General features: G+C 45.8%; 1 protein-coding gene across 1 annotated transcript in view; it reads right to left on the reverse strand.

Annotated features, from left to right (window-relative positions):
- Positions 1 to 16,167, reverse strand: part of LOC126106234 (potassium voltage-gated channel protein eag) — a 362,209-nt gene that overhangs the window by 67,159 nt on the left and 278,883 nt on the right. Inside the window, exon 8 of the mRNA XM_049912462.1 lies at positions 6,108 to 6,333. Within this exon, the coding sequence (XP_049768419.1) occupies positions 6,108 to 6,333 (226 nt within the window). The remainder of the gene's footprint in view (positions 1 to 6,107; positions 6,334 to 16,167) is intronic.

Below are 16,167 nucleotides of genomic sequence, written 5' to 3' on the forward strand. Positions count from 1 at the left end.
TGAGCGTGTTGATGGCCGCGGTCAGCCGTCTTCAGGCTGCTGCCTCGGAGTGTAGCGGCAGTGGGGAGTCTGGTGCGTCGCATGGTACACCCCAGGTGTTACATGCTTCACCCACTGTCCCTGCTGTCGAGACATCTTCGCGGATACCGGGCGCGGTTGGGCCACCCTCTCCCCAAGGGGAGTGGCGGGTTCAGCGGCGTTCGCGGCGCACGAGGCTGAGGGTCAATGTGGAGGCTGGCCGTGTGGCATCGCCCGCTCTGCCTGTGAGTGGACATGTGGCTGCTCCATCAGCAAGGTCCGAGCAGGCACACGGGGGGAGGGGTTTATTAGTTATTGGGAGCTCCAACGTTAGGCGGGTGATGGAGCCCCTTAGGGAAATAGCGGGAAAGTCGGGGAAGAAGGCCAGTGTTCACTCTGTCTGCTTGCCGGGGGGTCTCATCCGAGATGTGGAGGAAGCCCTACCGGCGGCGATAGAGAGCACTGGGTGCACCCGACTGCTAATTGTTGCTCATGTCGGCACCAATGACTCCTGCCGTCTGGGTTCAGAGGTCATCCTCAGTTCGTACAGGCGGTTGGCGGAATTGGTGAAGGCGGAAAGCCTCGCTCGCGGGGTGAAATCAGAGCTAACTATTTGTAGTATCGTTCCCAGAACCGATCGCGGTCCTCTGGTTTGGAGCCGAGTGGAAGGCTTAAACCAGAGGCTCAGACGATTCTGCAGAGATCTGGGGTGCAAATTTCTCGACCTCCGCTATCGGGTGGAGAAATGTAGGGTCCCACTGAATAGGTCAGGCGTGCACTACTCGCCGGAAGCGGCTACAAGGGTAGCGGAGTACGTGTGGAGTGCACATGGGGATTTTTTAGGTTAGAGAATCCCCTCCCTAGGCCCGACAAGACGCCTCCTGAGACAAGGCAAGGTAGGAGTAGGCAAAATGCAACAGGGAATAACAATATTAATGTGCTAATAGTAAACTGCAGGAGCGTCATTGAAAGGTCCCAGAACTGCTTTCGTTAATAAACGGTCACAAAGCCCATATAGTACTAGAGACAGAAAGTTGGCTGAAACCAGACGTAAACAGTAATGAAATCCTAAACTCAGATTGGAATGTATACCGCAGAGACAGGCTGGACAGTGGAGGGGGAGGCGTGTTTATAGCGATAAGAAGTGCAATAGTATCGAAGGAAATTGACGGAGATCCGAAATGTGAAATGATTTGGGTGAAGGTCACGGTTAAAGCAGGCTCAGACATGGTAATTGGATGTCTCTATAGGCCCCCTGGCTCAGCAGCTGTTGTGGCTGTGCACGTGAAGGATAATTTGGAAAATATTTCGAGTAGATTTCCCCACCATGTTATAGTTCTGGGTGGAGATTTTAATTTGCCTGATATGGACTGGGAGACTCAGACGTTCATAACGGGTGGCAGGGACAAAGAGTCCAGTGAAATTTTTTGAAGTGCTTTATCTGAAAACTACCTTGAGCAGTTAAACAGAGAACCGACTCGTGGCGATAACATATTAGACCTTCTGGTGACAAACAGACCCGAACTATTTGAAAAAGTTAACGCGGAACAGGGAATCAGCGATCATAAAACGGTTACGGCATCGATGATTTCAGCCGTAAATAGGAATATTAAAAAGGGTAGAAGATTTTTCTGTTTAGAAAATGTGACAAAAAGCAGATTTCAGAGTACCTGTTGGCTCAACACAAAAGTTTTGTCTCAAGTACAGATAGTGTTGAGGATCAGTGGACAAAGTTCAAAACCGTCGTACATAATGCGTTAGATGAGTATGTGCCAAGCAAGATCGTAAGAGATGGAAAAGAGCCACCGTGGTACAACAACCGAGTTACAAAACTGCTGCGGAAGCAAAGGGAACTTCACAGCAAACATAAACATAGCCAAAGCCTTGCAGGCAGACAAAAATTACGCGAAGCGAAATGTAGTGTGAGGAGGGCTATGCGAGAAGCGTTCAATGAATTCGAAAGTAAAGTTCTATGTACTGACTTGGCAGAAAATCCTAAGAAATTTTGGTCTTATGTCAAAGCGGTAGGTGGATCAAAACAAAATGTCCAGACACTCTGTGACCAAATTGGTACTGAAACAGAGGATGACAGACTAAAGGCCGAAATACTAAATGTCTTTTTCCAAAGTTGTTTCACATAGGAAGATTGCACTGTAGTTCCTTCTCTAGATTGTCGCACAGATGACAAAATGGTAGATATCGAAATAGACGACAGAGGGATAGAGAAACAATTAAAATCGCTCAAGAGAGGAAAGGCCTCTCGACCTGATGGGATACCAGTTCAATTTTACACAGAGTACGCGAAGGAACTTGCCCCCCCCCCCCCCCCTTCTTGCAGCGGTGTACCGTAGATCTCTAGAAGAGCGTAGCGTTCCAAAGGATTGGAAAAGGGCACAGGTCATCCCCTTTTTCAAGTAGGGACGTCGAACAGATGTGCAGAACTATAGACCTATATCTCTAACGTCGATCAGTTGTAGAATTTTGGAACACATATTGTGTTCGAGTATAATGACTTTTCTGGAGACTAGAAATCTACTCTGTAGGAATCAGCATGGGTTTAGAAAAAGACGGTCATGTGAAACCCAGCTCGCGCTATTCGTCCACGAGACTCAGAGGGCCATAGACACGAGTTCACTGATAGATGCCGTGTTTCTTGACTTCCGCAAGGCGTTCGATACAGTTCCCCACAGTCGTTTAATGAACAAAGTAAGAACATATGGACTATCAGACCAATTGTGTGATTGGATTGAGGAGTTCCTAGATAACAGGACGCAGCGTCTCATTCTCAATGGAGAGAAGTCTTCCGAAGTAAGAGTGATTTCAGGTGTGCCGCAGGGGAGTGTCATAGGACCGTTGCTATTCACAATATACATAAATGACCTGGTGGATGAGATCGGAAGTTCACTGAGGCTTTTTGCAGATGATGCTGTGGTGTATCGAGAGGTTGTAACAATGGAAAATTGTACTGAAATGCAGGAGGATCTGCAACGAATTGACGCATGGTGCAGGGAATGGCAATTGAATCTCAATGTAGACAAGTGTAATGTGCTGCGAATACACAGAAAGATAGATCCTTTATCATTTAGCTACAAAATAGCAGGTCAGCAACTGGAAGCAGTTAATACCATAAGTTATCTGGGGGTACGCATTAGGAGTGATTTAAAATGGAATGATCATATAATGTTGATCGTCGGTAAAGCAGATGCCAGACTGAGATTCATTGGAAGAATCCTAAGGAAATGGATTCCGAAAACAAAGGAAGTAGGTTACAGTACGCTTGTTCGCCCACTGCTTGAATACTGCTCAGCAGTGTGGGATCCGTACCAGATAGGGTTGATAGAAGAGGTAGAGAAGATCCAATGGAGAGTAGCGCGCTTCGTTACAGGATCATTTAGTAATCGCGAAAGCGTTACGGAGATGATAGATAAACTCCAGTGGAAGACTCTGCAGGAGAGACGCTCAGTAGCTCGGTACGGGCTTTTGTCAAAGTTTCGAGAACATACCTTCACCGAAGAGTCAAGCAGTATATTGCTCCCTCCTACGTATACCTCCCGAAGAGACCATGAGGATAAAATCAGAGAGATTAGAGCCCACACAGAGGCATACCGACAATCCTTCTTTCTACGAACAATACGAGACAGGAATAGAAGGGAGAAACGATAGAGGTACTCAAGGAACCCTCCGCCACACACCGTCAGGTGGCTTGCGGAGTATGGATGTAGATGTAGATGTAGATGTAATGTTGTAACCACCGTTAACAGCGATGCGTGGAGGCTCCAATGAACCACCTTGTTTCGTATGCCTTGGAGAGCCTGTGCTCTAGTGGCATTAATCATTTCCCGTGTTGTGGAACCAAAAGGTAAAGTTTACATTATGATAGTGTGGTTAGGTCGTTTGGAGCCTCAGGCCCCCACTAATGAAGAAGGCACACAACGCCATCGTCAACTTGAGCTCTGTCTAACTGAGGTGTCATCTGCAGGAAAAGGTCGGATACAAAGGTTGCTACCGCACAACAGTACCACAAGTAAAGACAACCGCTGCGAGATGCGTCAAAGAAACACAGACATTGATGCACACATGCCCCCGTGTGCTTCCTTAGGCCACTGCAGCCAGAACCTCATTTACGACTGAGTGCAGTGCCACTCAGCCCAGCCTGTATGTAATCAGTGACCTCTTGTAACAGTTGCTTAGAACAACAGTATCATCTGAGTACAGATCCGGCTGCATGCTAATAGAAGAGTTAATCATTACTTTCAATCAAGTTCCAGACAATTGATTATAGACAACTGTACTTTGAGTGAAACTATCATTCTGCCATGAATGAAGCGCTGAATGTAGTAAATACCAGCAGCAGTACCAATATGTGGACAATAGTTGTTTTCAAAGTTAAGTGTTTACCTTGCTCAAGTTCTAATAAATTCCTAAAAGTTTGTTTCTATGTGTAGTAGCATCTACTTCCTACTGCAGTAATTTAGACTTTGTTACAATTCATAACAGTAGGTGTGGTCTGTGTGACGGTGGAAAACGAGTTTGGAATGCATACAAGGTACCTTGTGACTGACTGACATGGAATTCGGTTGCTATTAATGGTAACATTGCCTCGTAGGATGGTCTGCTGTTGGAGAGTTATTTAGCGGTTGTCTTGTCAGCATCAAGTGCGATCTTATTGGCCACATGCCATTTGACTGTCTTGTTGATTTGTTGCGCAGCATAGTTTATTAGGTGACCTTTTTTGCAGCCAGTGGTAAAACTAGCCCTGTCAGCAGCATGTCATTAATACAATGGGCACAGCTGATAAGACTGAGCCCTGTGGCATGCCCAATGATGTGTATTTAAAGCAGGATCATATCCCCTGTTTGGACAATGAGAAGGGCCTCTTCTGGTTAAACTTGTTGACCAGTTTAAGATAGACATCTTGTGGTGTGCATACTGTAAGACCTTCCGTACACACACCATCAGATTATTTGACTTGTCACTCTAACAAAGTAGGCGAGTGTCAGCAATATGTCTCATGGTCTTATCGTGGCGTGTTTATCTTCTGCCATTAGGTCAGACAATAGAAATGCCACTTGCACGCTTAGAGTAGCAGATTGACAGTGACCAACTTTAAACAGAACTGGATTAATTTTCACACACATTTATTAAAATAATAACAAGCATAGACATTACGTAACTTGATTCTGGATGCTGTTTACAATTGACAATTTGAAGTTCCTTTGGTCTTGGTATGTTAATCTTATTCTCCCATGTCTCTGATACTTGATAAAGTGTCTATTCATTTATCTTCATGGCTATGTACAGGAATATGGTAATCTTATTAGACACAGACTGAAACTTGACTATAGACTGCTACAGACAAATGCAGACTGGTACAGACAAATGCAGACCGGTACAGACAAATGCAGACTGACTAATCAGAGGTCTGTACACTCTTTATAATACCTTGCGCGTTCATGTATCACTGCGCAAGTGTGATCCATGTGGAGAAAAGGTTCTACGTTACCAGCAATCTCATTGGCTACGTTACATATTAATACGCGGATCAGCAGAAGCAGAATTTGGTCCGTCTCTATGGCAGCGCCATCTCGTACTGTGGAGACGGACGAGTGCTGTGCCTGTGCTGCTGTGCTTAACGGGGCGCGCTCTAGTGGGGGAAAGTTGTGTACGCACTGACTACGCGGAACTATGTACACAACACATCTGATATGGATGTTCATATAAACGTTTTGTGGAGCAAGTTCTGCTACCAGATTTGACTACTGGCATTCTGAATTTACAGAAATACCGCCGCCATTAACACTGTGAAGTTAAATCCTTTTGTGACATTTTCAATTATCCATAGAACTTGTAATTCTGCTTGTGTTCAACTTTCCACTGTCAGTGGCTATGATATTCCACATTGCATAACTCAATCAAGAACCATGGATGGTGCTGAGAAGACTGATGAGGTGGCTGTTCACAGTATGTGGCACCAGAGACCCAGCCAAATGCCACCCAGCATACGAGTTTGACGTAAGATTCAATGCCCAGTATGACAGAAATATGGATACGTGTGAGATTACTAAAGAGCACGTGGACGTCGGTGTTACCTTATTCCCCGAGCCTCCGTTGCCTCCGAGCGAGGAAGACGAGCCGGGCGCCCCACCAGAAGAGGAAGCGCCGCCATTTTTGGCCTGCGCGCCGCCAGCGCCACTTCCGCCGTGGTGGTCGCCCCGGATGGACAGCGAGCGCGACATCAGCGCCGCTGCGGCCGAACTACTGCCCGCGTCAGACGAGTCGACACTCCCGCCGCTGGAGCCCAGCAGGCGCCCCCATCTGCCCAAGGGAACAGAGCAAACTGTTTATTCCAATGAAAATCAATGTCATTACTGCAATGTCTCTATTTGCCAGTGTCTGTATAGTCTGATAGAATGCTCCTTCCAACACACATGTATGTACTTAACACTGTTGTATAGTTTGATGCAATGTTCCTTTGGTCATCCATGCATGCATCGGCCCATAAAGAGACTGTGAAATACAGACATTGCATTAATGTATTTCATGCCAAAGACAACGAAACATGACGAGAAAAATAAAATAAGTCTCACCCTGTGAGTCACATAATTGAGCAAGCGCTGTGGGAAGCAGTTTCTTAGACATGTGGAGATTTGGGACGGTCCTGGAAGTGCGCTCACAAAAACGAAATGATTAGTGCTCAGGCATAAATTTTAATATGCTTCCAGCAAACTGTACAACTGCTATGGTACCACACTCGCAATTTGCAAGTATATTTCATGAAAATTAATTTCATTACGACTGTATAAGATAAACATCAACAAAAGCAAAACGAGGATAATGGTAATGTAGTCGAATTAAGTTGGGTAATGCTGCGGGAGTTAGATTAGGAAATGAGACACTTAAAGTAGTAAAGGAGTTTTGCTATTTGGGGAGCAGAATAACTGATGATGGTCGAAGTAGAGAGGATATAAATGTAGACTAGCAATGGCAAGGAAAGCGTTTCTGAAGAAGAGAAATTTGTTAACATCGAGTATAGATTTAAGTATCAGGAAGTCGTTTCTCAAAGTATTTGTATAGAGTGTAGCCATGTATGGAAGTGAAACATGGACGATAAATAGTTTGCACAAGAAGAGAAAAGAAGATTCCGAAATGTGATGCTACAGAAGAATGCTGAAGATTTCATGGGTAGATCACATAACTAATGAGGAGGTATTGAACAGAATTGGAGAGGAGTTTGCGGCACGACTTGACAAGAAGAAGGGACCGGTTGGTAGGACATGTTCTGAGGCATCAAGGGATCACAAATTTAGCATTGTAGGGCAGATTGGAGGGTAAAAATCGTAGAGAGAGACCAAGAGATGAATTCACTAAGCAGATTCAGAAGGATGTAGGTTGCAGTAAGTACTGGGAGATGAAGAAGCTTGCACAGGATAGAGTAGCATGGAGAGCTGCATCAAACCAGTCTCAGGACTGACGACCACAACAACAACAACGACTGTATTTTCTTTTTTTTTTTATTTTCATCTTATGATTGGAGAATCGATTTCAAGACAATAATGTCTCACCTTCAGGTACCTGTTAAGGGCGCATTATGAGTTGATTGCCATAAGTACTCAAAATATCATTCTAACAATGGAATTGCCAATAATGTGCTACCTCTTAGGTTTGCTGCATGAAACGAAAGGCATAAGTACTGATATGGTCGTCTGATTACGGGAGGTATCTTAAATACGGAAATGTACTATTTACAGCATTCGATTCACGAAGCACACCTAACAGTACTTGAGGAGACGCTACTGTCTTGAAATCGACTGTGCAGACACAAGATAAAGATCAAAATAAAATAAAAAGTACAAATGTAAGGACTCTAAATTCAACTGGTGTAAATAAATAAAAGTTCAAAAGCCAATGGATATTTGGTGCATAGCTGACTATACAAAGAAAAGCTGGCGTTGTGATAGAGGCAAAGCACTGTTCATTGAGTCACTGTGTGCAATTGGTAGCCTATAAAAAAGTCAAGCAGATGGCAATGGTGATCAAACTGGTCACCCAAAGAATGAATGCAGATATCATGATCACAGACACTAAATTCAACTCCTCGATTGTATAGCAATCTTTCTCTCTCTCGCACCATCTTTACCATTTAAGTGCATTACTGCAATTCATTCCACCGATAACTCTTCCCAATATGCATATTCTGGGTCTGCGTCCTGAATATTTTTTCAGTAGTTTTCCCTCTCAGATGTTTTTTATGAAGGTCTTATGTCGAATTAGTTGTTCACTTCATTCTGTTTTTTTTTTCTCTGTATCATGTTAATCAATGTCCTTTTCTCTTTAATTTCTTGCAGTATTTATTCATTAGATTCAATTTCAGTCCTGGATGTTACTTTGGCCCTTCTCTATATCTACATCTCTATTGCTTCTAACTTACCCTTTACCCTTGAGTTACCCTTCAGTACCACCGTTTAAAATGCTCCAAATAAATCTCTTGATGACTTTCATTCTTAGTTCTACATAAGATGGTTACTTTTAGTTCTGATGGCTTGGTTAGTCATTGCAGTTCTTCTTTTAATATCCATGATACACACTAAGACAGAAAAAACAACGACGCATCACTACGGAATTATCCGGCTGCACGGGGTAGCCACGCGCTCTGAGGCGCCTTGCCAATGCCCACGCGGCTCCCCCCATCGGAGGTTCGAGTCCTCGCTTGGGCACGTGTGTGTGTGTGTGTGTGGGTGTGTGTGTTGTCCTTAGCGTAAGTTAGTTCAAGTTAGATTAAGTAATGTGTAAGCCTAGGGACCGATGACTTCAGCTGTTTGATCTGATAGGAACTTACCATAAACTTCAAAAATTTCCGTATTGTCCGAATGGGGTGGATGTCGGTTGACGCGATGCAAATGACAGACAAACAAATAATTACAATTTTAAAAAAATGGATGATTTGAGAAAGTCAATAACTCATTTATCCAGTTCCAGCCCTTATAGAAGCAGTTATTTGGCTTGGCATTAAGTAACAGACTTAATGATTGTCCTCCTAAGGGACATCGTGCCAAATTCTATCTAATTTGCGCTTTAGATCGTCAAAATCCCGAGCTGGCTACAGGGCCCTGTCCATATTGCTCCAAATCGACTCAAGTGCAGAGAGATCTGGCGAGCTTCCTGGCTAAGATTGGTTTTGGCAAGCATGAAGACAAACAATAGAAAATCGGGAAGACATTATATTGCTCAAATGTAAGACCAGGATGTCTTGCCACGAAGTACAGCAAAAGGGGGAGCAGAATATCGCCGACTTTGCGTTGTGCTGCAAGGGTGCCGCAGATGACAACCAAATGGCACGCCGGACCTACCTGCTTGTTGGGCCGTACAGTGGGCTACAGCCAGGTTTGTGTTTCATCGCTGGTCATAGGGGCTCAGTGCTAAGCTGGACTTACCACTGAAGGCAATTGTACTCAGTCAACGCGATTCCAGTCCGATTGTGTCCAACACCGCTGAAAACGGTCTTGTTGGTGTACAGAGGCCAATGGTAGACAGCGAAATGGGCGCCGTGACCTCATCGGCCTTTCTCTGAGCCGCCTATTAATGGTCCTTGTAATCAGTGAAGAGTCAGTCGCACTTCGGATGAATCAAGGGGTCTGAAGTTTGCTCAGTCCTCTCGTTCTGTCGCCTCTCTGGGTAGACCGCTTCATTCTTGACGCTGCGTTTGGAGATGGTTCAAGCATTCCTGCCAACATCGTTGAATACTGGCATCTCTCCTATTCAAATGTCGACCAATTTGCCGATTACTCCAACTGCTTCTTTGAGCCCAATCACACGTTCTCTCTGAAATACTGGCATCTGTGTATATTATTTAGGCGCCTGTCTGCGAAGCAAAATCACTGTCTAACTCAGTGTACAGAATTAAACTTGTAAACTCTTTACGCCCTGCTGTCGACATGTCCCCTGTTTACTATCCTTGCCAGTGGCGCGTTGAAATTCCAGTGCGACATCACACATTCATCCATCAGCAGCCACAGTTTAGAATTTTGCTTTTTCCACTGATACCTGTTTGAACATCAATTTTTGAGCGATGCCCGATATGCATAACTACTTCATGGTGCATCGTCTTTTTTTTTCCAGTGTACTGATGCTGTCAACTGTTACTGTACTTCGCAAATAAGTTATGATCAGTGCCTACTGTGATATCGAATGACGCCTGGTGGCGTTCCGGGTATTTGTTAAATGGGCCGCAAATGTGCAACTGCACTGACATATAAGAAGGATAGAAGGACGGATCCTCAAAATTACAGAGCAATATACTTAACATCGGTTTATTGCAGGATTCTCGAACATATTCTCAGTTCGAATATAATGAATTTCCTTGAGACAGAGAAATTGCTGTCCATGCATCAACACGGCTTTAGAAAGCATCGCTTCTGCGAAACGCAACTCGCCCTTTTTTCACATATCTTGCGAACCATGGATGAAGCATATCAGACGGATGCCATATTCCTTGACTTCCGCAAAGCGTTTGACTCGGTGCCCCACTGGAGACTCCTAACTAAGGTACGAGGATATGGGATTGGTTCCCAAATATGCAAGTGGCTCGAAGACTTCTTAAGTAATAGAACCCAGTACGTTGTCCTCGATGGTGAGTGTTCATCGGAGGTGAGGGTACCATCTGGAGTGCCCCAGGGAAGTGAGGCAGGTACGCTGTTGTTTTCTATCTACATAAATGATCTTTTGGATAGGGTGGATAGCAATTTGCAGCTGTTTGCTGATGATGCTATGGTGTACGGGAAGGTGTTGCCGTTGAGTGATTGTATGAGGATACAAGATGACTTGGACAGGATTTGTGATTGGTGTAAAGAATGGCAGCTAACTCTAAATATAGATAAATGTAAATTAATGCAGATGAATAGGAAAAAGTATCCCGTAATGTTTGAATACTCCATTAGTAGTGTAGCGCTTGACACAGTCACGTCGATTACATATTTGGACGTAACATTGCAGAGCGATATGAAGTGGAACAAGCATGTAATGGTAGTTGTGGGGAAGGTGCATAGTCATCTCGGTTCATTGATAGAATTATGGGAAGATGTGGTTCATCTGTAAAGGAGACGGCTTATAAAACACTAATACGACCTATTCTTGAGTACTGCTCGAGCGTTTTGGATCCCTATCAGGTCGGATTGAGGGAGGACATAGAAGCAACTCAGAGGCGGGGTGCTAGATTTGCTACAGGTAGGTTTGATCATCACGCGAGTGTTACGGAAATGCTTCAGGAACTCGGGTGGGAGTCTCTGGAGGAAAGGAGGCGTTCTTTTTGCGAATCGCTACTGAGGAAATTTAGAGAGCCAGCGTTTGAGGCTGACTGCAGTACAATTTTATTGCCGTCAACTTACATTTTGCGGAAAGACCACAAAGATAAGATAAGAGAGATTAGGACTCTTACAGAGGCATATAAGCAGTCATTTTTCCCTCGTTCTGTTTGGGAGTGGAACAGGGAGAGAAGATGCTAGTACGAGGTACCCTCCGCCACGCTCCGTATGTGGATTGCGGAGTACGTATGTAGATGTAGATGTAGGCATACAAGTTACTTTGACAACTGAAAGAGTGACATGGCTTGTTGACTGAGAATGAGCATCTCGGAAATGGGGAAGCTCGTCCGGCTGTTCACGTGTGAGCATCTATGGGAAGCAGTTGAACGATGGTGACACCATGTCTTGGAGGATGCGCATGCCTGATCACAGAGTGTGGAGGTTGGAGGCCCACTTAATCCGTACAGCAGGAGAACAGATGATATGTGGCAGATCGGAAGGCCGATAACAATGCCAGTGCAAGCATAAGGCTTTCGAAGCACACAGTTCCTATACATTGTCAATACTGGCTTTGCTGCAGCCAACCCCTTCTTGTTCCAATGTTGGCTCAGCGAGTTCGTGAATTACGATGTCACATGGGGATGGGATCATCCAAATTGTACCGTGGGGCAGTGGGAACGTGTTGCCTGGTTGGATAAATCCTATTTCTTGTTACACTAAGTTATTGGTTGTGTTCGTATACGCCGTCATCCAGTCAAATGGCTGAGTGTGTTGTGACTGACAATTCTCAGTTTTTCACAAACACCACTTTTATTTATGTAAGTTTACAAAGTTGATGACTGAACAACAAAAGAAAGGTAACAATAACAACGCCAGTAAAAGTCTCTTAACTGAGGCAAACAAAAGTTCACTTCCAATTTTCCACAAGGGTTCGTGGTCACACACACACACACACACACACACACACACACACACACACACACACCAGTAAAAGTCCAGTTCAGAGATGAAGACGTAATCTTCAGCGGTCAAAGTCCACGAGTTCGGCATCTGGGATGAACTGAACTTCGAGGTTGGTTCTAGGCCCTAAATATCTGTCTCCAGCCAATCAGGTTTAGGCTTAGTGATACTTCCTGCAGGCTGTGGCTCGAGCTCCCCCTCAGGAAGTAGTGTTCATAATGTCTGTTTCCATTATCTTGTATGTAAATAGCCGGTGTTTACCCTGGTGCTTTTGGTTCGCCTTGGACAAAGACAACCCTATCCTCTGTGGTGTTATACGGGTCGCCGGCCCTCAGGGGCTACCTTGGCTCCGGCAGAACTGTGTAATTTCACCCATGTGAATGTTACATACATGCTGTCCAGCCACATTAATCTTACCATTGCTTATGTTCGATTTCAGCGTGCAATAACCACTCACATACGTCTGGTGGTAGGACTAGCAGTGGAGGGTACATAAATCGTGACAGGAGGACACGGAAAACAATGCAATTGTTGTCGTAATGTGGAAAGCAGCTATTTATGTGATATCCAAAAAGGGCATGATGATTGGCTATTGGGCCAAGATGGAAGCATTTCCAAAACGGCTAAGTTTTAAACTATTTGCATGCTGCCATGGTTAGCGTATACCATGCATGTCAAAATGGTGCTATGCAACACTGGCGTCGGGGCAACTGTGATACACGACTGGCCATAGATGATGGGAATGAACGACTCCTGCAGAGAGGTGTACGGGCGAGTAGACGTGCAACTTCTGAGGAACTGACCCCTCCCCCCCTGACGAACCGTGTCTCCTCAACGACAGTTCAGCAAACGTTATTGCATATAGGCCATTTCACCAGGCACCTGGTTCGTGCACCCATGCGGACTGCTGTTGATCAGCAATGAAGACTGGAATTTTCACGCAAATACCGCATCTGAATGCCCACTGAGTGCCGACAGGTAGATTTTTAAATGAATCTCGTTTTATGCAACATTGGACAGATGGCCGTTGGCGGTTTCAGCGTGGAACGTCTTAAAACAAGGGAGGAGGAAGCGTTATGGTCTGTGGGTGACATCGTCATTCTGGAAGGTACAACGGACGATCACAAGTATGCATCTATCCTCCGGGACCATGTGCACCCCCCTGCAATCAGTCTGTTTCTTCGGTTGCATCTACCAGCAGGACAACGGAACGTGTCAGACAGCTCGCAGTGTATGTGCGTGGTTTGAAACGCTCCAGTGTGAGTTCACCATACTCCCCTCCCCGAGATTTAAATCCGATGGAGACTATATGGGACCACCTAAATCGGGCTGTTTGCGCCGTGAATCCTAAATCGAGAAACTTGGACCAGTTGTCAACGCCACTGGAGCTGGAGTGGCTGTACATCCCTGTCGGTACTTTCCAGAGCCTCGCCGGCCGCTGTTAGCCGAGCGGTTCTAGACGCTTCAGTCCGGAACGGCGCTGCTGCTATGGTCGCAGATTCGAATCCTGCCTCTCGCATGGATGTGTGTGATGTACTTAGTTAGGTTTAAGTATAGTTAGGTTTAAGTAGTTCTATGTTATGTTATGTTAACCGGGGAACTAGACGGAGAGGCTCCGTCCCCGACGCAGCCGCAGTGGTCCACAACCCCACGACGACTACCGCAGTCCACTTTACCGCTCCGCCACCCCACACCGAACACAGGGTTATTGTGCGGTTCGACCACTGGTGGACCCCACCGGGAACGTCTCACACCAGACGAGTGTAACCAATATGTTTGCGTGGTAGAGTAAAGGTGGTGTACGCGTACGTGCAGAACTTGTTTGCGCAGCAATCGCCGACATAGTGTAGCTGAGGCAGAATAAGGAGAACCAGCCCGCATTTGCCGAGGCAGATGGAAAACCACCTAAAAACCATCCACAGACTGACCGGCTCACCGGGCCTTGACACAAATCCCCCGAGCGGATTCGTGCCGGGGACCGGCGCTCCTTCCCCCCCGGAAAGCCGTGCGTTAGACCGCACGGCCAACACGGCGGGCAAGTAGTTCTAAGGTACTGATGACCTCAGATGTTAAGTCCGATAGTGCTTAGAGTCATATGAACCATTTTTTTCCAGAGCCTCACTGTTTCTCTTCCTGCAAGTCTCGCAGCTCTCTGCACTGCAAAAGGTGGTTATTCGGGCTTCTGACGGGTGATCACATTAACGTGACTGGACAGTGTATTACTGTTTGTAGCTTTTCAACGATCGGAATTTTATGAGAGATGACATACAACAGATCACGTCCGACACAGAAATAAGCTGTCTACGTATTTCTCGTCAGATGTAAACTACTTGCCATTAAAATTGCTACACCACAAAGATGACGTGCTACAGACGCGAAATTTAACCGACAGGAAGAAGATGCTGTGATATGCAAATGATTAGCTTTTCAGAGCATTCACACAAGGTTGGCGCCGGTGGCGACACCTACAACCAACCGATTACTCACACACAAACAGCAGTTGACCGGCGTTGCCTGGTGATACGTTGTTGTGATGCCTTGTGTAAGGGAGAAATGCGTACCAGCACGTTTCCCACTTTGGTAACGGTCAGATTGTAGCCTATCGCGATTGCGGTTTATCGTATCGCGACATTGCTGCTCGCGTTGGTCAAGATCCAATGAGTGTTAGCAAAATATGGAATCAGTGGGTTCAGGAGGGTAATACGGAACGCCGTGCTGGATCTTAACAGCCCCGCATCACTAGCAGTCGAGATGACAGACATCTTATCCGTATGGATGTAACGGATCGTGCAGCCACGTCTCGATCCATGAGTCAACAGATGGGGACGTTTGCAAGACAACAACCATCTGCACGAGCAGTTCGACGACGTTTGCAGCAGCATGGACTCATCTCGAAGACCATGGCTGCGGTTACCCTTCACGCTGCATCACAGACAGGAGCGCCTGCGATATTGTACTCAACGACGAACCTGGGTGCACGAATGGCAAAACGTCATTTTTTTTGGATGAATCCAGGTTCTGTTTACAGCGTCATGGTGGTCGCATCTGTGTTTGGCGACATCGCGGTGAACGCACATTGGAAGCGTGTATTCGTCATCGCTATACTGGCGTATCATCCGGCGTGATGGTATGGGGTGCCATTGGTTACACGTCTCGGTCACCTCTTGTTCGCATTGAGGGCACTTTGAACAGTGGACGTTAGATTTCAGATGTGTTACGACCCCTGGCTCTACCCTTGATTCAGTCCCTGCGAAACCCTACATTTTAGCAGGATAATGCACGACCGCATGTTGAAGGTCCTGTACGGGCCTTTCTGGATACAGAAAATGTTCGACTGCTGCCCTGGGCAGCACATTTTCCGGATTTCTCACAAATTGAAAACGTCTGGTCAATGGTGGCCGAGCAACTGGCTCGTCACAATACGCCAGTTACTACTCTCGAAGAACTGTGGTGTCGTGGTGAAGCTGCATGGGCAGCTGTACCTGTACACGCCATCCAAGATCTGTTTGACTCAATGCCCAGGCGTATCAAGGCCGTTATTGCAGCCAGAGGTAATTCTGAGTAGTGATTTCTCAGGATCTATCCACCCAAATTGCGTGAAAATGTAATCACATGTCAGTTCTACTATAATATATTTGTCTAATGAATACCCGTGTATCATCTGCATTTCTTTTTGGTGTAGCAATTTTAATGGCCCGTAGTATATGCAATTAATGACCTTCCACTTGGTAACTAGACAAGATCAGGATATGTTATAAATGACAACACGATGTATGTTTTAATGCATTCGTCATCAGACGTCACAATGGATCTGAAGATAGGGGTGTCGCCGTCCCTGGACCCTGGCTGCTCCTATGGGAGGCAGAGGCTGAAGCCGACGAAAGAGGGGACG

Source organism: Schistocerca cancellata, chromosome 10 (genome assembly GCF_023864275.1).
Source record: "Schistocerca cancellata isolate TAMUIC-IGC-003103 chromosome 10, iqSchCanc2.1, whole genome shotgun sequence".
Taxonomy (NCBI): Eukaryota; Metazoa; Arthropoda; class Insecta; order Orthoptera; family Acrididae; genus Schistocerca; species Schistocerca cancellata.